Source organism: Adiantum capillus-veneris, chromosome 14 (genome assembly GCF_014529385.1).
Source record: "Adiantum capillus-veneris isolate H3 chromosome 14, ASM1452938v2, whole genome shotgun sequence".
Classification (NCBI taxonomy): Eukaryota; Viridiplantae; Streptophyta; class Polypodiopsida; order Polypodiales; family Pteridaceae; genus Adiantum; species Adiantum capillus-veneris.
Window position 1 is genome coordinate 62,901,607 of NC_140944.1, and position 26,078 is coordinate 62,927,684.

Consider the following 26,078-nt stretch of genomic DNA (forward strand, 5'->3'; position numbering starts at 1 on the left):
CAGTATTTACCACTTCTCCACCCGGGAGTAAAATCACCAATCATTGAAACCAGTATCAAACCAGTATCAAACCAGAGTCAAACAATTCAAATCGGCACCAAAACAGGTTCAAAACAGATACCATCCATTTCAAACAAAGTTTCAAACAATACTTTCTTAAACAAAGTTCAAAAGTATCTAACTATAAAACAACTAGAGAGTTCATTCAGGCTTTTGTTCGGACAACCGAACTTTGAGGATGACTTGCTTGCCCTTCTGCATCACGGTGATGGTTCGGTTCCGGACTTGGAGAGTCGCATCATTCTTGTCATGCCAAGAAATGCCTAATAGAACGTCACAATTGCCCAACTTCATGATGTGGAAATCAGCTTTTCCATGATAATCTTGAATAGTCACTGGAAGAGCACCAATGAGCGGTACTACTTTCTGAGTTTGCCCTGTGGCTAGCTCAGCTTCAATTTCTCCACCCTCTGCATCATAATCAAAGTGCATCTGCTTTAAGAATTCTGGATGGATAAAGTTCTCTGTAGCTCCGGGGTCAAAGAAAATAAGGGCTTTGAAACCATTGACTTTGCCATATGCTCGACACAATTCGTTTGTACTCTCAAGGCGTATGCCATAAATATCAGGAACTAGTCCAATAGCGGGTCTAGCTCTCTTAGCAGGAGGTGGCGCCGGGGTTTGGTCGACCAATGGTGCGAGCGTCGGCCCCTCTGATCTATCAGTGCGTTTGGGACAATTAGAATGATTATGCCCTGTTTGAAAGCATCCAAAGCATCGGCCTTCTTGTAGTAAGGTGTCTCGTTGTTGAGGCGTCAAACGAAGCCTTTGCGATTGATTTTCACGAAACTCTCGAGAATTTGTTTGTTGTTGCCGAGAGTTGTGGTTAGTGGCTGGAGATTCTTCTGTGGTAAACTCTAGCTTTCCCTTCATCAGTTTGTAGCCGACCGCGGCAAGGTCCATAAGTTCTTGCATGGTAGAGACTTGCTTGGATAGACAATATTCCTGCAATGGTGATGGTAGTCCAATGGTGTATCGCTCGCATTGGGCCTCCAAGGGAACAGATCTAAAGAAGGACACCGGAAGGTACACATCGAGAAACCTTTGGTTATATTCGTCCATGGTTTCAGTGGCAAGCATTTTCAAGTTGCCCCATTCTGCCAAAATCCGCACTTCAAACATAGAAGTCATGTAACTACATGCAAAAACTGTCTTGAAAGCTTGCCAGGTCCTTGGAGCATGCGGTTGTGTCGCGATTGAACTCCACCATTGCATAGCATTATCTTTAAGAAATCCCGCTGCTCGAGAAATCTTGGATTCTTCTGTATAGTTCCCTAAAGCATAGATGTTGTCGAATTGCTGTAGAAACTGCAATGCTTTCTTGCGATCTTTCACCCCATAAAAAGTGAAAAATTTGACTGTCGTGCCACCATCCTTGAAATCTTTGGGTTGCTTATGCGCATATGCCGAGTATGGATAATAAGGGTATCCATATGGGCTCCAACCATTGTACCCTGGTGGCGGTGGTGGTGGAGGTGGGGACAATGGCGGTGGCAAAGGCGGTTGCACTGGATCAGGGTCAGATGGTTGCACCATATTCCTGAAGACTCCCCCGATTGGACCAGACGGCTGAGAAGGTTGTCGGTTAGAAGCTCTCGTACTTTCTGGTGCCGGAGGAGGAGGTACCACGTGGGGCATCAAAGGGGGTAACATGTAGTTCAAAAATTGTTGAAAACTTTGCAGCATTGGAAGATTCTGCTGAGGATGCCGCAAAAGAATGTCGTGGAGTTCGTTGAGCAGGAACTGCAAATATTCTGTTGAATCCATGAATTCCAAGTATTGGGTTCTTAATTGGCTTATGCCCTGTAAGACACTGCGGTGAAGACGGGAGTGCGCCCGATGCGCGATGAAGTAAGGGTGGGAGTGCCTAATAAGTCCGGGTTGGAGGGCGAAGATATCCTCGAATAAAGCTCTGTCTGCTCTTTTGTGGGACCGGTATGCTTTCAGAAAAGCACACGCCTGATGCTCTGATACCACTGTCACAAGGCGGGCACCACGTGCCAATAGAAAAGAACAAACTGAGCAGACTTTTAGCACTTCAATAACAACAGAACTCTGAGAGAGAGAGAGAGAGAGAGAGAGAGAGAGAGAGACGACACGCGACACGGAGTGGCGGAATTCCACCCTAGAGAGTATTGGCCCCAAACCTTGGCGCCCCTTTCGGTATTTCTTTATATTGCATCATCAAAGTACAAGCCGGTACTCCAGACTCTGCACCTTCTCCAGGAAGCATGCCAGAGAATGAGCCCTAGCCTCATATTTAAAGGCCCTTGGCCTGAAAAGCAGTTTATATGAAAAGCTTTCAAACTCAAAAGCTTCTGGTCTAGAAAGCATAAAAAGTTTTCAAAAGCTTCTAGTCCAAAAAGCAATGCCAAAAGCTGCCAGCGCAATTTACGGAAATCCGTACAGCCTGCCACGTCATCATGTCAGAAATTAGGGTTTGCAGGTTTTAGGATTTTCAGAATTAGGGTTTCTTGCATAAATTAGGGTTAGGGTTTTTGCACTCGGGCAACCACGTCCTCACTCTGTGACACTTCTTCTGCTGCTTGTTCTTCTTAGGGTTTAGGCCCCTCGGCCGGCATCTGTAAGTTGGCTCCATTCTTTAGGCTTCGACACGTTAGCAGTTTGTTACAGGAACTAGATGACAGCTCATCATAGGATTCTGGAGAATCAGAGAGTCGCGACGAACTAAGGGAACTAGATGCAAGCTCATCAAAGGATTCTAGAGAAAGAGGAATCAGATGATAGTGCGTCTTAGGGTTTCGATGATTGACTCTGACGTACCAATGGACAGGGAAAGCGAAAGACGCTACCCGCAAGTAAAGAAAGGAAAGAAAAGAAAAAGGGAATCAGCTAGTAGAACAGAATATTCCCCAGACCCAGGATAAGATTTTTGCAGTCGACCAGTACACGAGGGACTTGGACACTGCTTTTGCCAAGGTCCGCGAGGCTTTAGAGAAATCTCAAGAATGACATAAGAAGGCAACGGATCGACATTGACGAGACTTGAAATTAAAGGAAGACGATTGGGTGCTCTTACGTTTTGAGAAGTGGAAACGAAAGGGAAAGGAGCGGCTTTTTTCCAAAGCTTAGCATGAGGTATTATGGCCCTTTCCAGATTAAAGGAAAGATAAATGATGTCTCCTTTCGACTCAAGCTGCCCGATACTTGGAAGATTCACAATGTATTCCATGTGAGTCTCTTGAAACCTTTTAAAGGTGAGGTGTCAGTTGATGGGGAGCTTGATGAGCAACCCGAAGTGGAAGAGAGCGAGGAGATACTCGTTCCAAACAGATTTTGGCACACAAGGAAAGAAAGATGAAAGGTAAAGTGATTCGGCGGTTCTTGGTTAAATTCAAGAACTATCCGGCATTAGATGCAAAGTGGATGGAGGAGGAGGACCTAGCATATACTTCTCAGATTTTGGAACTTTACCTTGAAGCATTCGGTTTAGCATCATCTACTCCTATAGATCCCCGAACTCAGTAAGGTTGAATCTGGTGCAGAGGGATTGTACAAGAGGGGAGTCACTCCGCTCCTTTGTTAACAATTACCTCGATTGAATAAGGTCACTAACGTCCCCTTTGGGTTTTAGGGATGCTGCTGGGCTGACAGTATTCTGTTGAATGACTTTATGAACGGAATTCTCGAAATTGAACATAAATGATTTGTACTCTCTCATCTGACTTGTTTGAGTGCAGGAACTGAAAGACGAAATGACTGCAGCATTTCGGTCTCATAAATCTCTATAGACATGATCACAATAAGGATTAGTTAATCTGGCATCAGTGAGGTCCGCGATGGATTTAGATGCGGTTACTAAATATGTTGGTGGCAGTCATGGTTTGAGATTTGGAATGAATTTCTCTGTGATTGATTTGTCATGTGATGTCGTGTGATGTGACTGTTGTCTTTGTACAAGTGCTAGATGTGTCTTGTCTAGTGCATCAGTACTTAGAGTCAGTGTCTACTGAATTGGTTTATGGCCTCTATCTATTTTGTAGGCGTAATCGTGGGTGATTACAATTCTTTCAAGAGAGGAGTATGTCACAAACTGATGACATGGCATGACCCTGCGGACAGCAGCCCCTGTTGAGGTGGACAGAACTGTACAAACAGGATGACATGGCAGAGTGCCATGTGGCAGCAATACGGAATTCCGGAATTTGCGCTGGCAGACAATACGGATCTCCGTGATTTTTGCGTTGGCATGCTGACATGGCAGACTGTACAGATTTCTGCAAATCACGCTAATTGCTTTTACTGGCAGATTTTCAGCCTGTTGCTTTTGAGTTTGAAGCTTTTGGGGCTCTGCTTTTGGCATCCCTTGTAATGTTTATAAGTGACCCAAGGGGGCTCACTTCTCGGAGCATCTAGACGGAGAGTCTGAGAGCGAGCATCCGCGGGAGTTGTACTTTGACCAAGCATTAATATAAAAGAAATACCAAAAGAGGCGCCAATCTTTGGGGCCAATGGCAGTCGTCTCTCTCTCTCTCTCTCTCTCTCTCTCTCTCTCTCTCTCTCTCTCTCTCTCTCTCTCTCTCTCTCTCTCTATTTGGGGTCAATGTAACATCATTATATACGGTATCTGGACAGCCTCCATTACCAGATCCGCTCGAGCCATGCCCTGCTACTAGTACTTTCTTTACGACGGAAATGGTGGAAAAAGCCATTGATAAGATGAAGACAAGAAGAGCATATGATCATGAGGGCTTAGTAGCAGGACATCTGATCCATGCAAGGGATCTACTTTCAGAAGTCCTTGCTCGTCTGTTTAATCGGGTCATGTGTGAAGGATTCCCTGAATCTTGGAAATTATCTACTATCGTACCTATTTTCAAGTCGGGGGATCCTATGATACCCGGGAACTACCGTACCATTATGGTGGGTCACACATTGACCCGACTGTACGCATCCATTCTGGAACAAAAATTGAGTAGATGGGCAGAGAATGAAGGCATAAGGGCAACAGGAAAAGCTGGATTCAGGAGGGGTTATTCCACTTTAGATCATATTCTTACGCTCAGAGCCATTATTGAGGAAGGAAGAGCAAGCGGGAGAAGGATGTATTGTTGCTTTGTGGATTTTTTGAAAGCTTTTGATACAGTACCAAGGGCCAGATTGATGCGCAAAATGCAAGAGTTAGGGGTCCCCAAAGAGATTATCTGGGGGATCATGGCCTTATACGGGTCAGTAACGGGTTATGTACGTACTCCAGAAGGGGATTCCGACATTGTTCATTCCACCGTTGGAGTAAAGCAGGGATGCCCACTGTCCCCTACTTTATTTGGTATGTATATAGATGAGGTATCAGATTACATTGATAGAGAGGGTGACAGAGGTGCTCAACTTGCAGGGTCATGGATCCCTTTGTTGTTGTATGCAAATGATATTGTATTGATAGCAGAATCACCAGATGGAATGCAGAGGCAGCTAGATGCATTACATAAATTCGCGGAAGACAGCGGACTGTCGGTAAATTTGGGTAAAACCAAAGTTATGGTGTTTAACACCACACCGCAGTGGGTTAGGAGATCGGCACCTACATTTGCATATGGCCAGGATACAATAGAGTACACAGATGCATACACATACCTTGGTGTGGATTTACAGGACCGAAGTTTACTCTTAAGAAAGCAGCGGATGCTAGATTGTCCAGAGCCTCTGCGGCCTTGGGAGGGTTGGAGAGGATGTGTTCACAAGTGCAGTTTCAGGAACCACGAACAAAACTTTGGCTCTTTGATGTTGTGGTGGCTTCGGCTATGCTTTATGGGGTCCAGATTTGGTGACCATCTGTGGATCAGGATAATTGGAAGTCAATGGAGAGACCTTTGGTATCTACGATTTCCCGAATGATTAGAGCCAAGGCCTCCGTACCACAAGCGATTACCCGAGCGGAACTAGCTGCCCCTCCGATAGAAATTGAAGCTCTTACCAGATCAGTGTCCTTTATACACGGTTTATGGGATATAAATAATTGCCGATATACTAGATTGTCCCTCGAATCCTCTCGACAATTAGCAATGAAGGGAGATACATCATGCTGGTATGCGCAACTGTCCTCGTGGTTTCAGAGACACGGGTTCAGTATGGAAAGATTACCCCCCTTCCAATACTCTCTTGAGGCTCCATCACTGGCAATCACACGAACGGAGATTAATAAAATCATCCGCCAGGATCTTATACAGTTGGACACTAAGAGGACATGGGTAGACCCTACACAAGAATTGGGCACGAAGATGGCCGACTACAAAGAAAACTTGCTACAGATATCTGAAGATGGTTTTGTGATTCGCCCGAGCTACATGGATACCCACCTGTCTCATGGTTTGAGATGTGCTATTGGTCAGATTCGTACATCCTCACACCAGTTGGAAATTGAATTTGGCAGATTTAGGGGAATCCCACATGAGATCAGAATTTGCAAGTTATGCGGAATGGAGCCGGAGACAGAATTACACTACGTATGTCATTGCACCGTATACTATGAGATACGCGGGCGTTTCCATTGCCTATTTAAAGAAGGATTTGGACCTCTAGATAGAGTCATGCAATACCAGGATCAAAGGTGCTTAGGCCTGTACCTACTGGAACTACATCGGCACAGGGATAATCTGATGAGAAGACAAAGAGCACTACAGCCTCAGAGGCAGATCACAGATTTGTTCGGATCGAGAGAAGCAGGAATGGAAGGAGAAGCAAGAGGCCAGCAGCGAGCACAAAGGAGTACCCACATTCAGACCAAAGGCACCCTCATTGACAGGGCGATTGAGCTTAGGAAATCGAGACGACCACGACCGAGATGCAGAAGCACACTTCACCGGAGGAGACTACAACAAAGGATTAGAAGCATTCTAGCCAAACACCCAGAATGCTCCTAAGAAGTTTATCTAATACTTTGTATTTAGTTTTTTCGCATTTATTTTCACACTTTTACACTTTTCAGACATTGTAACAGATTCACCACTTTTGTATCAGTTTGGTCTCATAGGTCACTCTTGCCTTTTGAAGACGTTAATATAACATTTCATTTCATTTCATTTCTCTCTCTCTCTCCATTAAAGTTCAATGATTATGAAGTTTATGTTTGTGTGTTGCTATTGATTTTCTTGCTTGGAGTGTCCAAGCCGGTTACGCACGGGTAGACACAAAGGCATAAATACCACTTTAGAAAAAGTAGAAAGATTCTTGTATTGGCCTAAAATGGGAAAAGATGTTTTTAGACACGTCACACGTTGTTCTATTTGTCAAAAAGTTAAAGCCCCTCAGGATAAGCAGCAAGGTCTTTTGACGCTGCTGCTTATTCTCGAAGACCTATTTCAGGACATTTTAGTGGACATTCAAGAAATACAAAGTGTTTAACCATTGTTGATCGTTTCAGTAAGTTTTGCATGCTTATTCCTTGTAAGACCCCAGTGACAACACAAGATGTAGCACATTTGTTCATTAAGCATTGGCATCCCCTTTGTGGCTTGCCAAAGTTGATTTCAGATAGAGATGTTAAGTTTACGTCTCTTTGAAAATTTTTGCGCTAAGTTGAATTTTTCATCTGCGTTTCATCCACAAATGGTCTTTGATGTTTACAATCAGTTACCGGTTGACGTTTTGAAGTCATATGTGCATGATCAACAATCTCATTGGGAACAAATAGAAGCAATTTTGAATGACTTTTATTCGAGTGCCATTGGTAGAACTAGGTATCATTGGCGATCCGTTCTAGTCTTTGTTGACTAGATTGGTCAGTCAGTTGCCTAATGCCAACACTGAGAGCCAATACTTGGAAGAGATTGGGTGTATAGAATCATGAAGCAAAGGCTTAAGCAAGTAGGAAAGAAGTGTCCAAAGTTGTCTTTTAGAATGTATGGTCTATTTCCAATCATTGAAATGATAAATGATGTGTCTATGAAATTGCGGTTACCTAATTTGTGGTCAATGCACAAGGTTTTCCATGTTTCTTGGTTGAAGTTTTTCAGGGAAATCCCCCAAAGGAGATTCTCGAAGAAGATGAACCCAAGATCATAGACGAAGCTGAAGTCGTGGAGCCAGAGCAGATTTTACTGCATCGCTTTCGGTACGGTTCCAAGAAGTAAGCATGCCAATACTTTTTGAAGTTCAAGGATTACAGAACCACAAGGTAGTGTGGGTCGATGAAGATTTCTTCTCAGATTACCCAAAGTTGTTGGCGGATTAAAAGGAAGCCATGCAACTCAGTATCAGTATCTAACCTTAAAAAGGGTGGGGATGTCACATGCACATTTAACCCTATGTGCGTGTGGACAAGCTATAACTCCTACTTCGAGGGTTTAGGCCAGCCTAGGAAGTGTTTTGTCACCTTTATGAGCTTGTTCACAGGACCTACATGCTCATGCATTTGGTTAGTATGCAACCCTTTGATTGCACATGAGCACCTTCTAATGTCTGCTAGGTGTAGGCACGAGGAAGTGTTAGCATTTAGGGACTTTAGTCATTAGAACTGAGCCTAGGTGTTTAGAGCATGTGAAGAACCTCTTATTAATAATAAGTGATTTATTAATAATTGACCTAGTAAGTGAATCGTGGCATTTCTTGTACTTTTCGACTCCTCTTCTTGAACCCATATAGGTGAGCCTTGGCTCACCCTTGCATCATTAGAACCCAGTACCAGCATGGGCAACCAACACCATCAGCATCCAACACCCTCTAGCGTTTTCCATTAGCAGATCAGCCTTGCATTTTCGGCCCTCAACAGCATCAGCCTTTTCCTCTACACACATAGATCAGTCAGCGTTTGTGCCCTCAATAGCCATCAGCGTTTCCAGCCTCATCATCGGCCCTGTGATTGCAGATCTGTGCCAGATTTCCCTTGTGTTTTCAGATTTCAGCCTTTAGCCTCTCAGTACCATCAGTACCAAGCATCCAAGTGCATAATCCCCATCAGCATCTCAGCAGTCTGAACCATGCATTTGTGCACTCTAGCAATAGAGTGGGGGGACCCTTGGAGAGGCATTTGGTGTTAGTCTTCTCTCTCTAAGCACTGGCCAATTCAGTTCTCTTTGTTGTATTGGTACATTCAGTACTTTGCAAGTGCTAGCCTCTATTGTGGCTGAGTTGATCACCTTTGGGATTGTGATTGAAACTCGGTTTGTTGGTTTCAGAAAGTGTCTTTCATTCGGGAACTGAGTCTATATAAACCTGCAGCTATGTTTGGCACTGAAAAGTGTGTCATAGCTAGTGTTCAAGCTATGCATGATAAAGGTGATGGTCTTTCACTTTCTTTTTAGATAAGCAAGGCCACGTGTTGGCAGGTTGTGTGGATTATGGCCACATTTGTTGTCTAATTCTTGATTCTATGTCTTACGTTGAAGAGTCTCTTCTCATTGAGTTTTTGTCTTAGGGATTCAACACAGTTTTTGGCAAAGTTGCAAACTTGTCAGACTCTTCACACACATTGCTTTGATATGTTACTTGGATTGACATATTTTGGAAAATTATATGCCAAATTCCATGGAAGCAACACACATAGAGTTCTGCATGTCAAAATTCTTGTCACGAGAGCAGTTATACAACACATAAAGGTGGATCAAAATCAATCAAAAGCGTCTTTGTTTGCCAAAACGCGTGCTATTTATACAAAGCAAGTAAAGTTTTGAGCATTCTACTGCAAAAGCTATTGAATCTTTCATTCAGAAAAAAGCATGTGATTTATAAAATGCAAGTAAAATTTAAAAAGTCTTACTTTATATGATGAATCAAATAGAGATACTGACTACTTTTGCAAGGAAACATACTTGTTTTGGAAGTCCTAGCACTCTAACCTTACTCAAGGCAGGCCAGCAGAAAGCTGACAGATTTTCTCTTGAATATTTTGCATAGGGTCTGTTACAAGGGAACCATATGTAAGCAGAGCCTACATGACACAGATCACTATAGGGATTCCAGAACCTTCCTGTTGAATCACTAGTAATAAAATCTGCCTGTTTGAATTACTAGTATTCAAAGATATGGAAGCAGATGGCCATGGAGGTGAGAGCTGATTGTCTTTAGAATCTTTAATGCATCTGCCCATGAAACTAAAGACAGACGAGATGTGCCAAAACCATTATATAGGGATTGGTATTTTGTTTCTTATTTAGTTTCTGAAATGAAATGAGACCAAGCGAATTTGATTTCTGGCATACAGCTCATCCTTTTAGTCTGCTAGAGTATATATTACTATTACAGTTTTTAAAGCATACCATAGGCATTTAGGTCAATATCTTATGTAAAGGAATTTGGATCAGATAGCAGCTCTGGCAATGGATGACATGCTGATGTGGATGCAAGAAGGTGGACAAGTAAGATTCTTAGCACACTGCAAAGTCTGTCTTAGAATGAGATATCATTCTCTTGTTTGTTGTAACAGATAGGCATCTTTGATGCTACAAATAGCACTAAGCAAAGACGGAGCATGCTTTTAAAGAGGGCTGAGGGGAAGTGCAAGGTACCTCTAACAACTTTCAAAAGCTTCGTGCCTTCGGGCTTTCTATTGATAAAAGGATACTTATGCGTGCAGGTAATTTTTCTTGAGATACTCTGTAATGATCGATCAGTGATTGAACGAAATATACGCCTTAAAATCCAGCAAAGTCCAGATTATGTAGATATGTAAGGAATCTTACCTACTGCAGGCTCAAGCAATGGAGCTGGTTGTAATCGTCCATATGAAGCCTATTGCTATTTGTTAAAAGCTTGCAAATTAAAAGCCCTGCGCAAATAGTGCTGTAATTCCATTTCTTTGTGTCAAAAGGCCAGATTTTGAAGAATCTTTGAACGACTTCAAGTCCCGCCTTGCCAACTATGAGAAGGTAATATTTTCAAACTCCTAGGTATTTTAAGAGCATGCTTATGATAGTCACGTCCTCCTCGAGAAATTTTCTGTTGAGTTTTGGCAAGATGAACTTATCTAGGAATGGCCAAGAAGCTGACTAAGCAGCTCAGTTTATTACTGGAAACCATAGAAAATTTATTTTTGGTGCAGTGTGATTTGGCCGTTTTCCTTTTGTAAGATATATGGCAACATTGTTTGAGACCTGTTTCTTTTACAAGAAACTCATCTCAGTGTATTGAATCCGAAATGCAAGAATCTACATAAAAGACAAAGTATACATATAATCATTGGATGATGTCAATGGGAGCTAGGCGCCACCAAGGTGGTGTATCTACGATATCCAGTTCCCAAAGGTAGATTTACGTACAAAGTTGCTTTCCAGTCCTCAAAGAGAGAAAGAAGTAAAAAAACATTATTAACGTCTTCTACAGGCTGAAGTCGGCCTATCAGACAGAGTGGTGTACATTTCTCTGTCCTCCGGGTGTCCAGCAAAAGGGACAAAAGTGCTGAATAAAAAACTGCTACAAAATAAAATAGACTGATATAGGGATGTGTGTACATGTGTATGAGGGATGAGGGGGATGGAGCTCTAACTCTAATGGGTGTCGAACTATATGCATAGGGGGATACAACCATGATATGCAAAGGACTACCTAGCTTCGTCTGGTACCAAACTGGGGTTGTAGTATGGCATGCATAGGTGGGTAGGGAGTGAAGTGTCCTCGCAGCATAGTAGCAGGGTCTGAGAAGGCCTGCTCTATCTCCCTCTGTTTGGTGTGCTCATGTCGTAGTCGTATCTCCCAGATGGCCCTGTGATGGACTCTTTGGGTCTGGTATCCTCATGCTCTGGGGCATCTACGGGCTCACAATCTTTGCCTGCTGTAACGTGACCCTCTCTTAATATCGGTGGGTGCAGCTGGGGCAGCTCTCTGAAAGAAGTCTGTGAGCTGTGACTGTTGCCCTTCCCTGGTGGGTGTGGGTGAGTGGAGGAGAGTCTCCCTATGTCTCTGAATCTTTAGTAAGAAGCGACCCAGCTGACATTGGACTCTCGACTCCAATGGCAGTCTAAGTATGGGCTTTCCTATGAAAAGGGCGTTGGTGATTGTCAATATATATGCCTAAATACTTCGTCATGCACTAGTCCTAAAATCTGTGCTCTTCCACACTAAATGCATCACCCAATGATAATTGGAACAACACATGGAATCTATGTGTAAGTTTCTTCCCTCATCATGAAGCAGGTTATTTGCTTAGTGTGACTGGTTTGAGCAATTTATTTTTCTTGGCTCAACTTATGTGCTTATGCTGCATTTTCTCAAAGTATATTGAAGAGAACTGGGATTTTGAATAGACTAGATGCTGAAGGTTTGAATATTTTTCGGCTACAACATTTTTTGTCTAGCCAGGACAGTATATGAAGATTTTGTGTTTGTAGGCATATGAACCAGTAGCAGAGGGTTCCTACATCAAAATGATGGATACTGTGGGTGGCGAGGGTGGACAGGTGCAGGTGTGTCACATAAGATTGTCTTATTATTATTTACTTCATTATTTGTTCAGAACAACCCTTGCACAATTGAATATTTGAATGTTTTCTTCTGTTCAGATCAACAACATTGGCGGTTACCTTCCCGGGCGAATTCTATTTTTTTTAGTAATGCCCCTAATCTTCTGAATAATATAAAATTCTCACATTATAAGTGAATCCTCAATTGCTTGTTTTTTTGAAGCTAATGTTTGCAAACTTGCAGTGCTGTATGTTGTCCCTTTTATCTTATAATTTTTTCTGATTGTGGGCATGGTTTGATGTAAGTCATCTATACCGCATGAGATCGTGAGGGCGGAGATGGGACCACTCCAGTGGTCACTGGACATCTGGGGCTCTATTTCTAGCAGTTACTTTTCTTCACCGGATATGGAAGCTATCCTTGATATCCGCAATTAGCACTCACATCAGCAACTTGCTGATAAAGGGGACTCCCAATGTTGGTATGCCTGAATGTGCAAGTGGATGTAAGTGGATGTAGACTTGACTGCCCTTTTCTTGACCTTAGTTGCACAGATAGGAACTGGGTCATTCGAATGGATATTGTGAAGTTCGACATGGAACTGACATGGATCAGACCCTCACAACCACTGAGGGACTTCAGACTCATCACCTTCATGCAGAGTCTCCATCCCGCTTCGGGTGATGACCATGCACTGAGTATTGGGGTACTTGGGATACTTGGGTACTTGGGGTACCTGCGTTCTTGGGGTACTTGGTATTGCATTGCGTTTAAGAATGCTTTTCTCTTACCCAAGCTCAACTCCTTCCTATGGTGTCGGGGTAATTTTGTGCGGTTAGTGAGCCGGCGGACTGCTCGTTGTGGGAAACGGTGGAGAAAGATGCACAACACAAGAGAATATAGCACAAAAGAACACCTTGTACACCTTGAATTGAATTACTTAAATGAACTAAAATCTGAATACAAAAAAAAACTTGATCGCAATAGGCACCAAGTGCTCTTGAACCCGTCGAGACTATGAGCAGAAGTGCGAATGCCAAAACTGTATGGCCCCAATGCCCTTCCCTCGCTATTCCTGACCACTTTCATAAGCACCAACTTAGCCTTCTGCTTTTAACAGCCGCCAAATTTTGTTTACATGACCAAGCCCTTAAGAACTTTTTTATATAAGAGGAAAAAAAAACTTCATTTGAGCTTTGCTAATCAAGTCCCGATGAGAGAGAAATGAAATGTTATATTAACGTCTTCAAAAAGGCCAGAGTGACCTATGAGACCAAACTGATACAAAAGTGGTGAATCTGTTACAATGTCTGAAAAGTGTGAAAGTGTGAAAATAAATGCGAAAAACTAAATACAAAGTATTAGATAGACTTCTTAGGAGCATTCTGGGTGTCTGGCTAGAATGCTTCTAATCCTTTGTTGTAGTCTCCTCCGGTGAAGTGTGCTTCTGCATCTCGGTCGTGGTCGTCTCGATTTCCTAAGCTCAATCGCCCTGTCAATGAGGGTGCCTTTGGTATGAATGTGGGTACTCCTTTGTGCTCGCTGCTGGCCTCTTGCTTCTCCTTCCATTCCTGCTTCTCTCGATCCGAAGAAATCTATGATCTGCCTCTGAGGCTGTAGTGCTCTTTGTCTTCTCATTAGATTATCCCTGTGCCGATGTAGTTCCAGTAGGTACAGGCCTAAGCACCTTTGATCTTGGTATTGCATGACTCTATCTAGAGGTCCAAAGCCTTCTTTGAATAGGCAATGGAAACGCCCACGTATCTCATAGTATACGGCGCAATGGCATATGTAGTGTAATTCTGTCTCCGGCTCCATTCCGCATAACTTGCAAATTCTGCTCTCAGGTGGGATTCCCCTAAATCTGCCAAATTCAATTTCCAGCTGGTGTGAGGATGTACGAATCTGACCAATAGCACATCTCAAACCATGAGACAGGTGGGTATCCATGTAGCTCGGGCAAATCACAAAACCATCTTCAGATAGCTGTAGGAAGTTTTCTTTGTAGTCGGCCATCTTCGTGCCCAATTCTTGTGTAGGGTCTACCCATGTCCTCTTAGTGTCTAACTGTATAAGATCCTAGCGGATGATTTTATTAATCTCCGTTCGTGTGATTGCGAGTGATGGAGCCTCAAGAGAGTATTGGAAGGGGGGTAATCTTTCCATCCTGAACCCGTGTCTTTGAAACCACGAGGACAGTTGCGCATACCAGCATGATGTATCTCCTTTCATTGCTAATTTTCGAGAGGATTCGAGGGCCAATCTAGTATATTGGCAATTATTTGTATAAAGGACACTGATCTGGTAAGAGCTTCAATTTCTATCGGAGGGGCAGCTAGTTCCGCTCGGGTAATCGCGTGTGGTACGGAGGCCTTGGCTCTAATCATTCGGGAAATCATAGATACCAAAGGTCTCTCCATTGACTTCCAATTATCTTGATCCACAGATGGTCCCCAAATCTGGACCCCATAAAGCATAGCCGAAGCCACCATAGTATCAAAGAGCCAAAGTTTTGTTCGTGGTTTCTGAAACTGCACTTGTGAACACATCCTCTCCAACCCTCCCAAGGCCGCAGAGGCTCTGGACAATCTAGCATCCGCTGCTTTCTTAAGAGTAAACTTCGGTCCTGTAAATACCACACCAAGGTATGTGTATGCATCTGTGTACTCTATTGTGTCCTGGCCATATGCAAATGTAGGTGCCGATCTCCTAACCCACTGCGGTGTGGTGTTAAACACCATAACTTTGGTTTTACCCAAATTTACCAACAGTCTGCTGTCCTCCGCGAATTTATGTAATGCATCTAACTGCCTCTGCATTCCATCTGGTGATTCTGCTATCAATACAATATCATCTGCATATAACAACAAAGGGATCCATGACCCTGCAAGTTGAGCACCTCTGTCACCCTCTCTATCAATGTAATCTGATATCGCATCTATATACATACCAAATAAAGTAGGGGACAGTGGGCATCCCTGCTTTACTCCAACGGTGGAATGAACAATGTCGGAATCCCCTTCTAGAGTACGTACATATCTAGTTACTGACCCGTATAAGGCCATGATCCCCCAGATAATCTCTTTGGGGACCCCTAACTCCTGATGTCATCCCTCATATAGTTTAGCTCTGATTTGAGCATCACCTGGACCTTCTCCATCAGTAGCTCATCATGTATCCTCAAGGTTTTCCCAACTCGCAAGGATCCTGGTGATAGTACAATATCTCTGTTTCTCCGTTTGAAAGTAGCCGTCGTTTTTTTTGGGGTGGTGTAGCTATCTACACCCGGCCCTTCCCCTTGGGTAGGCGGATCCATCGAACCCGAGCCACAAATGTGGGGTAGGGTACTAGGGTGAAGGATTGAGAGTAAGGCAAACTTAAAGGTTTATTTTAAAGCTTAAAAACCTTTAAACTTTAAAAGTTTATTTCAAAGCTTAAAAACCTTTAAACTTTAACGTAGGAGATCTTTGTCTTTCTACGCGTAGATGAAGGAGGGGTGCCGAGGACTTGCTACGCGTAGGAAGTCCTTCTACGCGTAGAGGGAGAGGGCTTGTGTGCGAAGAGGGTTGCAATCGAGGTTCTCTCTCTCTTTGGCTGTGGACGACGCGCAGGGCAACAGGTAGCTCCTCTAGCTGTGGACGACGCGCAGGGCAGCAGTCTCCTCTCTCTCTCTACTGCGAACAGGTCCCTACTGCACAACGCTAGGCATTGCCCTAACTACCCGTAGGCGGAAGGAGCCCTGCTCTGCTGTGTATGGCCACGCACTGCTGTGGACATTGCTTCTGGATACGTGCACGCTGCTGTGTGACGCGCTGTTTTCCCGAGAGAGAGAGCTGCTGTGTGACGCGCGCTGCTGTGTGCGCGCTACCTAGAGAGTCCGCCTGCTGAGATGTGACCGCCTGCTGAGAGAGAGAGAGAGAACAATGAAAATGAGAGAGAGAGAAATAGCGAGAGAGAGATCCTTTCTTTGCGGCTCTGTACCGCCCTTATTGGCTCTCCTTCTTCTACTCTCCAATTCCCCTTACCAGCTTCGTCGAAAGCCTTGACCTCTTGATACCTCTCTATCTCCTAAAAGCATGCGCTCTTCTTCTAATCGTGCTTGGGCTCGTCAACTCCCCTGGTTGTTGCCCTTTTTTATATGCTCCTCAATCTCCTCTATAAACTAGCTATATTGGCTCAAATATACCCACGCTCGTCCCCTTCAAGCCTTCTGCTAAAACGAGCACAACGATCGCTTGCTTTTTTACTCCCTGGTCACCCCACCTTGCAGCGCTCTCATCGGCTCCTACCAGGCCGGTGCTCGTTGGCTTGCAAACGCCGCTCACCTCCAGACTCTATAGCTCTACTGTTTTTTATTGAACTCGCCTTGTCTGCTCACGTCGCTCGTGCACACACACCTGGTGGCTTTGACCTCGACATTGCCAAGCTTCTCAACCAACACTTCCTGTGCACACACCTTTGCCGCCTTCTTTGTTTTATGCACACCCTTGGCGGCACCTCTCGGAGTTTCTTCGTCTTCTACTAGCTGATTGCGTGCTCCTGTTATGTTTGCAGTTGATGCCCCTCCTTTGCTCGACGGCGTTATTTATACCCCCCTCTGCTGCACGCTTTTCTTCTCCCGCTTTTGATTCGCTGCTTAGGTTTTTTTAATTAATAGCCTTGTTTTTCCCAAGCGGCCATTCATACACACACCTTGTCCCCTTGACCCAAACTCCCCATCCTTATTCTGATGATTATAAAGGTATCGAACCATTTCCTTTTTATGAGCCTCTGATAGAACATCATTCAAAGAGCCAGTTACATATAGTGCAATAACCAAACCAGGCATCAGAAACGTGGGGCCACCATAATCACCAGCCCAATGACCATCTTCAGCTTGAATAGTGGAATAAAACAAAACAGCACGTTTCAGTGTGTCTACAACATTTTGCTCTGTTAGTTCGCTTTGATCATTCACTTTTACTGGATTAGGAAGAGGTGGCAATGGATTTTAGAGTGACATAATAACTTAGAACTGATCCAACCATAGTACTGTGTCCTACTATTTGTAGACCCCAACCACCATCCTAGGCAATAAATTCCTCAAACACTGAAGTTCACTGTATTTGGCATATTTTTCTGCAACCAAAGCACTTCAAGACACCGCATCAAAATTCGCCAATCTTTTGTCAAAAAACCCCTAAAATCTTGTTATTGTTTATATTTTCTCTTAATGAGCACGCGGCGTCACGACAACAGGTACACCCCTTGGCAGCCTTGCGCTCACACTAAGGTTTTTTTTTCCCACCTCATGCCAATTGGCCCTCCACAATGTGCAAGGTCCACTCTCAATGAGTGGAAAAGAGGAACGAGGGGAGGATACACAAGCCCTTCTTGTTTGGATTACCTACCACTCTTCAGAAACACAGATTAGAGAGATCGACACGCCTAAGTGGACTTGGGTTACTTGCAATCTCAATCAAGCGAAAAAATTTATGTGGATTCTTTTATGGCTTAATGGCCATGAAATGAAGGTTGGAGCATACCCTATGCGCGATGGACTAAGGGTGGGAGTGGCTGATAAGTTCGGAACAGGAACACAAAGATAAATCTGAGAGAGGTTCTTCAGGTTCTTTTTTTTGAGTGATGATAGCGAACACTGCCAAAGAGTTTTGATACCAATGTTATGTGCAGCAGAAGTAATTTATGGTGATAACTCAGGATAATTGCTCAGTGCGTACTCAAGGTTCCTTTTACTTTGTGGAAGAGATGTGCAATAGACTAGGAGAGAAGAGAGAATGATACTGTGAGTGAAGGTTCTATGAGTGATAGAGAGAAAGAAGACTTAACACCGGATGCCCCTCCAAGGGTCCCTCTCTCCATCGCTAGAGAGGTATTTGCTTTAGATTGCACAAATGCTAATACAATGGTCCTAGATGTTGAGATACTGATGGGATCTTACTATTGATGCTTGGATCTGAGAGGCTAAGGGCTGAAGGCGCTAGTGGTGATGACTTGGATCTGCAGTGATGTTTATGAGGCATGGATGAAATCTGCAATCGATGGTAATGGACTGAATGCTGATGCAAAAACTCTGGCTGAAATCTGTGATCTGCGGGCTGAAACTGTTAATGCTAGGGAAACCGATGGCTGTGGCACTCCTGGGGAAAACACCAAGGAGTGCTTGTGATGCAGATACTTGTATTGCCTGGAGAGGTGACCTAGATAAACTGGGTCGAGCAGGATCCTCAAGAACACCATGGTTTGCTTAATAAGAAATACAGATGTCACTTAATAATAAGTTAAGTAAGAGGTGGTTCGCATGCAGTTAATTACCTAGGCCGGTACTAATACTAGACTGTGGGAACACTCCCCAGTGTCTACACCTAGCAAACATTGGTTTTGCTCATGTGCAATCAGAGACTCTAAGTGCGTGGACATGCACGTCTTGCGTACAGGCTCACAAAGGTGCCAGATTACTTCCTAGGCTGTCATAAACCCTAGAATGTAGAGAAATAGGAGTTAGCTTGTCCACCTACACATAGGGTTAGATGTGCACGTGACAAGATGTGTTGTGAGGAGGTGGAGTTAGAAGAGCATTATGAATGTTGTTACATTGTTTATCGTGAGACTCGAGGAAGGTATCATCACCTTTTTCGTGAAGGCTTTGGACCATTGTGCCAAATCATGTGCTTTGAGGATCAAAAATGTGCTGGGCGCGTTTTATTGGAGCTTAGGCTTCTCAAAGATAATCTCTTGAGGGACTAGAGAGCATCAGCTTTGTGCTGTAGACACAGAAAGCGTTTACAGATTTTTGACAGTGCTAGTACTACAAGTCCAATAGGTTATACATCCTCGTCCACCAATGACTCACCGTGGCATAGATGCCTAGCTAGAGGAGAAACATTGGATCAGCGCCATTTCCATTTGTAGAGCAAGACGTCCACGACCAGGAGGATTGCGCTTACAGCTCCCTTACCATCAATGATTTGAGCTATCATTGGTTGCCATTGAAAGAGTACTGATCTGCAACTTAGTGGCCTCTGGCCACTTGAGGCAACCCTTCATGGAGATATTGGATCAAAGAGACTACTCTTATGACTTGCCAGTTGTAGCTATAGATGCAGAGTCTTTCAACAGATTTCTCTTTTCTATTTTAGCTAGGGTTTCAGCTGGGACTATGCGTCCTTCTTTGGAACTCTTTATGACGAGAGATATCATCACCAATTGTACCTTGCTCTGGTCTCGTGAGCCATTTTGGCCTTTTAAGGACGTTATCATATCTTGGTTTTTTTCTTTTCTTTCTCTTCGAGGTCTGAGTGGTGGCCAACAAAGTTTTGGAATCATGGGGGGATAATCAAGAGAAACATTTATAATGACAAAAGAGAGATTGCTTGCATTAACTTGATGTGTGTACAAAGTAGCCTCTTATATAGGCATAGAATTGGGTGACATTAGGGGGTCCATCATGAGTGTTACATCACAAAAAGCATCACCATTCTAGTGGACAAAGCATATGGATATCACAAGGCACATGGTGATTGGGATGCTTGTGTGGCGAGAGGGGCTACAGACAAAGATGAAAGTTGGCTTATGCCAACGTGAGGCCTTGTAGATTCTGACCTCGCATCAGGAGTACATGGCCAGATTAAGTGCATCTGATTGACCTCATCAGGTCATGACTCACTCAACACAAGCATGCATGGAAGTTTGTGGCAGTCTACTTAGCAACTTCTAGGCCTGTTCTGGTCTTTCGTCCTGAATCTGTCTACTATGCTGGAATCCACTGCTTATAGGCCAGGCTCTAGAGTGTGGGAGGGCGAATCTACGAGACTTTCCTCCCAAATCTATCTACTATGCTGGAATTCATTGCTTCTAGGCCAAGGTAAGTGTGGGAGGGTGGCGAATCTGTTTTGTAGACTACCATGGGACGCCCTGGTTCTTATTTGGACTTCTTAGTGAGATGAGGCTGCTGAGAAACTCTGCGAAGTTGTCAACTAGAGGTTGACTCTTCCCATCTCTCGAGTCCTCTTGCTGTACATGTCTAAAGATCGGCATTTATGTCTGGAGTCATGAGTAGTCTGCCACCTTTGCAGGAATACTTACTTTCCATTCAATTCAGAAGGGATTCCTCAAGACAAAAGTGTTCCACTCTTTTGAATGTAACCATTTACTAACCCAATGATGTACTCAAGCAACCTTAAAATATTAAAAAACAAGTTGTTTATGAAAGTGTGGGTTGTTATGCTGTCACCAAACATGTGACTGTATGGCCATAAACAGTGTCACACAGGCAAACCAACTCATACGAGCCCACCATCACTCTTTAAGGACGCTTGTATACAGACACCCAAGCTGACATCAGTCAATGGGCAAGCTAGTGGAGAAGGAAGTGCAAAAGAATGAATTATTTTCAAATTCAAATGTGTATATCATTGTATACATTGACGCTCATACAGATGCCTGTAGTGGCGTATAGATGGACGTGGTTTGCAGGTTTTTTTCTGTTGTGTTTCTTGCAGTTTCTCTCTTCCTTTCCACCATCGTTCACAGATTCTGCAGCTCTCCTCAAAACTGTCTCCCTCGCTCTCCACCTCTTAGTTTTTGCACTTGAAACGTACGATTGAAATTCAAAATCGGGCAATTCTTAATTTTCCATTGTGTTGAAGGGAGTATTTCCAATTCTTTATGTTGTTATAATTCTACTACCCTTTCATGAAGCAGCTTTGAAGTCATCCCACTTGCATATACAGATTCGCAGCTTGTAAGCATGCCAATTTGATGGTCAATGGCTTCAAGGAACTTTGAAAGTCCTTCAATAAACAAGCATTCAAACCAGGCAGTGTGAACACAAGACATGTTGAAAACTCTCAATTAACCTGTTAGAGATATAAACAAAAGAGTCCCCAATTTGGTAGCCTTATTAACAAATCAGTCTGCATATCATAACGAGCACCAGATTCTCTTGCTCTATACATGGACCATTGTAAGGGAGAAATGCATATACCAATAGCCTTGTCATTCTCATTATGGGCAGGCTCCCCATATCTGCCCTGATATTCAGTATTTTTGGCATGGACATGCATTTTGATTGGTTTGTGCAAGGATGATTTTTGTAGCTAGATCTGATGTTCTCAGTTCATTGTTTAACCAGGTGAATACCCATACAAATCCTCGGCCAATCTTTCTGACCAGACCTGGGGAAAGTCTAGGCAGTGTCCTGAATCTTGTTGGTGGTGACAAAAACTTAAGGTGATTTTAAAGCAAAAACACTTTCTCACATTATAGCATTCTTTTGTTTTCTGATACCTAAGTCGCCATTTGTGCCAATCTCTAATGTGGGAGAAATTAATCAATATTACAAACCAATCCACATGTACTTATTTTTCAGTTCATGGCATTGAAATGGAAAATTCACCTCTGACCTCTCAAAATCATTTTCTCTTGCTAAGCTGTCGGTTACATGCAGTGCGACAGGTGAAATATATTCAAAGCTACTAGCTGATTTTGTGAATGAGAGATTGAAGACGGAACACACCGCCTCTGTAAGTTAAAATTTTGAGGAGGCTAATGTGCTTGAAGTGACTCCTTTCACAAAGACTAAACATTCCTGAAAACATTGCTCATTGCTCAAACTATTTACCCACACACTATGTGTTAACATTGTTCTTGGTTGAGTGTTACCAGGTTTGGATGAGTACATTACAGAGGACAATTGCTACCGTGCAACATCTAACTCAATTTCCCAAAGTTGGTGTCTTGAAAACTTCTTGTAGAAGTATCTTGTTTTTTCATTCCAGCAATATCACGCAATTTGTCAATTCTACCTAATGCACAAATGTAGAAAGAAATTGTTTGTCTATATATATGCTACTAGACATGCATAACACAATGCAATATATTCCAATGGAATTCCCATGTTGATAATTGAGCTAATGACACTATTTTAGAGTTTAAAAGGTGTGTTATTTTCATGTTTGTCAGTTTTTCATTTTACTTTTTTCTTTATGCGTGTGCCTTTGTGTGCAAGAAAAAGAAATAAAGAAAGATACTTTTACATCTATAAGAGACCAAAGTCGGCCTATGAGACAAATCAAATAAACATGTTTGTGTCCTCCATCTATCAGGATAGGATAGAAGTACAAAGAAACAAAGTGTGGTTGTGTGGTTCATGGGAGGCTAGGCAACAAGATAGATTGTATGGGGGGGAGGGTTCTCTATCTTAGGTAAATGCTTAGGGAAGTACAATCATGAAGTGCATCAAGCTAACAAGCTCCATCCCATATCAACAAAGTGGTGGTGTAAGATCTGGTACATGGGTGGGTATGGTGTGAGGGTTGCGCGCATGATCGCGTCTGTGTGACGGGTGGTGTAGAGTTGTGGTCCTCTGGAAGAAATCTATAAGCGTGACTGTGTGCCACCCTCTAGTGCCAGTAGTGTCTCTCTGTGTCTATGTACCTACACTAGAAAACGGCCAATCTGGCACTATTTCTAGACTCTATGGCCTATCGTAGAGTGGGCTATCCTGTGAAAAGTGCCTCATATCAGACTCTGATACTCTCATATGCTCTACATCTGTAGACAAAGTGCTCCTCGTCCTAAGTCACTCTCTCTTTGCAAAACTGACAGAACCTCTCAGCTCGGGGGTATGAGTAGCTCTTCTTGTCTCAATCTCTAGCCAGTGTGATGGTACCCGGAAAGTGCCACTCATGAGCTATGTGGCATGTGTGTCCATGTACGGTGATCTCTGGATGAGTCCCTTGTCTAGCATGGTCAAGAAGGGCTCATTGTAATACAGCATCTTCAAGGGAAGAGGTTGCCTAGGTGCGATCCATGTTTCTCTAATGTAGAGCTGCCGTAGGTCCTGTTTGAGTAGCGTGTTTCTCTCACTATGTGAGAACTGGATGAAGAGTGAATCAGAGTCATACTAGAAGGTGTTAGCTGTCAGTTTTGCACGCCATTATGTATGTTGCACAATTTGTAAGGCCCCTATATGAGGAGAAGGCAATAGTGCACATAAATTTGGTGGATTCTAACTTGCACACTAATGAGGTCTTTATGTGTGATCATGGGTGGCACAGAGCTAATTCGGGAGCCCCACCTTATATTCCCTACGATATTAAGCCATATGTACATGCCATAGTACTATGGCCAGTGATCGGTGGTCGTGGGCCGTGGGTTGACATGGTCAATACCACACATGCAACACACAAACACCTATCTACCACCCATTCGCAGCACTATATTAGGGGATCATCTCCATGAACCATGGCATCCTATGTTGAAGGATAATCAGCCCTTGTATTCCTGCCTACTAGCTCTAGTTGTTTATATCGTCAGCTGCGCTCTATCTTGAGAGCACATGGGTGGATGACGCCATCACTTTGTAATAGTGCTAATCTAAATTTTGATTTGCCACTAATCTACATTGCATCGTATCTCTCTCTACTCTCCTTGCGACAAGATTCTATTTGTTCCACATTTCTTACATGGTATTAGAGCTTTAGGTGCTCGTGGGCCGTGGGTTGACATGGTCAATACCACACATGCGACACACAAACACCTATCTACCACCCATTCGCAGCACTATATTAGGGGATCATCTCCATGAACCATGGCATCCTATGTTGAAGGATAATCAGCCCTTGTATTCCTGCCTACTAGCTCTAGTTGTTTATATCGTCAGCTGCGCTCTATCTTGAGAGCACATGGGTGGATGACGCCATCACTTTGTAATAGTGCTAATCTAAATTTTGATTTGCCACTAATCTACATTGCATCGTATCTCTCTCTACTCTCCTTGCGACAAGATTCTATTCGTTCCACATTTCTTACATGGTATTAGAGCTTTAGGTGCTCGTAGCTAAGACTGTAGAAGTACTTGTATTACCTTGCAAAATCAATTCCTTATTCTGTTGTCATCTTCAAATATTGCTTCTAGTGCTACTCTGCTACGCATTCATCCACTAGCCTTCACAAAAGGTAAGCTTGATGGCACCAACTACACTCTGTGGAAATTCAAAATTTCTACAATTTTGGATTCGTATGAATTACTAGATACAGTGTTGGGGGAAAATGTGTTGACCTAGAGCCTATTGCAACAACTGATCTGGAAAATCCAAGTCTTGTAATTCCTCCATATGCTACTCTTCTACGTGCTTGGAAGGGAAGGAATGCAAATGCGTTGTGCAATATTGTCATGTGTATAAGTGATTTTCTTCTCACTTTGGTTCAGCATATCGCTAAAGAACATGAAGCTTGGAGCATATTTCCTCACCAATATGAGACGTACTATCACACCAGAATTCAAAATCTAGAAAATCAACTTGCTGTTGAGAAACTTGTTGATGGAGAGAAGGTGGAGGCCTTTATCAAGCAAATTAAGGATCTCCAAGATCGATTACGTGCTATTAGTGTGGCTACTTCTTTGGAAGATTTAGCTCGGCGCTTCATTCACATACTTCGAGCCAAATATGATGATCTTGTTATGACACTCGACGCTCAAATTCGTCTAACCTCTCTTGCATTTGCACAAAAGGCGAGGAGATTACGTAAAATGTCTCTAAGATGAAGCCCAAGAAGAAGAAGTTTACAGGTAGTTGTTTTTATTGTGAGAAGAAAGGTCGTGTTGTTAAAGATTGCAAAAAGAAGAAAGCCGATGAGAAGAACGGCACTATGAAAGCTTCTTGGAAGAAAAGTGAATCCGCCAACATTGCTGAGGCAAAACTTAAACTATGGACTGTAATAGAAGAGTCCATCAGCACAAACTCCATTTGTTGATGGTTCTTGGATTCTAGATAGTGGAGCATCTCGATACAAGACTAGTAAGAAAGATTAGTATAGTTCCTGGAAGCCTCTACAAAAACTCATTAGTGTAATTGTTGGGAATAATGTAAAATGTCCAACAACAGAGTCTGGAACAATTTCTTTTTTAGCAGCTACAGGTGAAACTAAGCAAATCTTTTGACTTGTTATACTTGCCATAAATCAAGAAGATTTTGCTCTCGATTGTTGCAATCATTGATCCTGGCCTTAAAGTTCGTTTTAAGAAGATTGAAGCAAAAATCTTAGATTCTCAAGGCAATATAGTGGGAAAAGGAGTAAGGCGCAACAATCTTTACAAGGTTTTTGTTCTTAAACTACAAGAAAAGCAGTTATGGCATGAGAGATTTGATCACCTAAGTATTGTTGTGCTAAAAGAGATGCAGAGATCTCGGATGGATGGTTGCTTGCATGCCTTAAATCTCAGATATGAATGGAGTATGTGAAGCTTGCATGATGGGCAAGCAACAAAGGAAGGCATTTCGACGAGAGATTAATAATCTCCTCTAGAGTTGGTACATGCGGATCTCTGTGGTAAAATGTTTACTTTTGCTTTGGGTGGATTTTTTTATTTTTTGTTGTTAGTCAACGACTTTAGTAGAAAGATGTGAGTGTATTTCATTCGTGAGAAGTCTGAAGCTTTTGAAAAATTTAAAATGTGGCATAAGCTTTCAGAAAATGAGACAAGAAAGAAGAAAAGAAACTTCGGACAGATAGGGGAGGAGAATTCATTTCAAATGAATTTAACAATTACTACAACGAGCATGGCATCAAGCATCACCTTACTATTGCTTACACACCACAACAGAATGGAGTTCTGGAACATTGCAATTGGACTGTGGTAGAGATGGCACGATACATGC

The 26,078-nt window shown here is 43.0% G+C and overlaps 1 protein-coding gene across 3 annotated transcripts in view; it reads left to right on the plus strand.

Annotated features, from left to right (window-relative positions):
* The window catches only part of LOC147442489 (6-phosphofructo-2-kinase/fructose-2,6-bisphosphatase-like), a 124,107-nt gene that overhangs the window by 91,323 nt on the left and 6,706 nt on the right, over positions 1–26,078 (plus strand). For all 3 annotated transcript variants that reach the window (XM_086528651.1, XM_086528649.1, XM_086528650.1), the window contains exons 10-18: positions 10,320–10,373; positions 10,442–10,519; positions 10,592–10,683; positions 10,826–10,883; positions 12,342–12,416; positions 12,513–12,560; positions 21,548–21,645; positions 21,863–21,938; positions 22,081–22,143. In XM_086528651.1, coding sequence (XP_086384777.1) covers positions 10,320–10,373; positions 10,442–10,519; positions 10,592–10,683; positions 10,826–10,883; positions 12,342–12,416; positions 12,513–12,560; positions 21,548–21,645; positions 21,863–21,938; positions 22,081–22,143 — 642 coding nt within the window. The remainder of the gene's footprint in view (positions 1–10,319; positions 10,374–10,441; positions 10,520–10,591; positions 10,684–10,825; positions 10,884–12,341; positions 12,417–12,512; positions 12,561–21,547; positions 21,646–21,862; positions 21,939–22,080; positions 22,144–26,078) is intronic.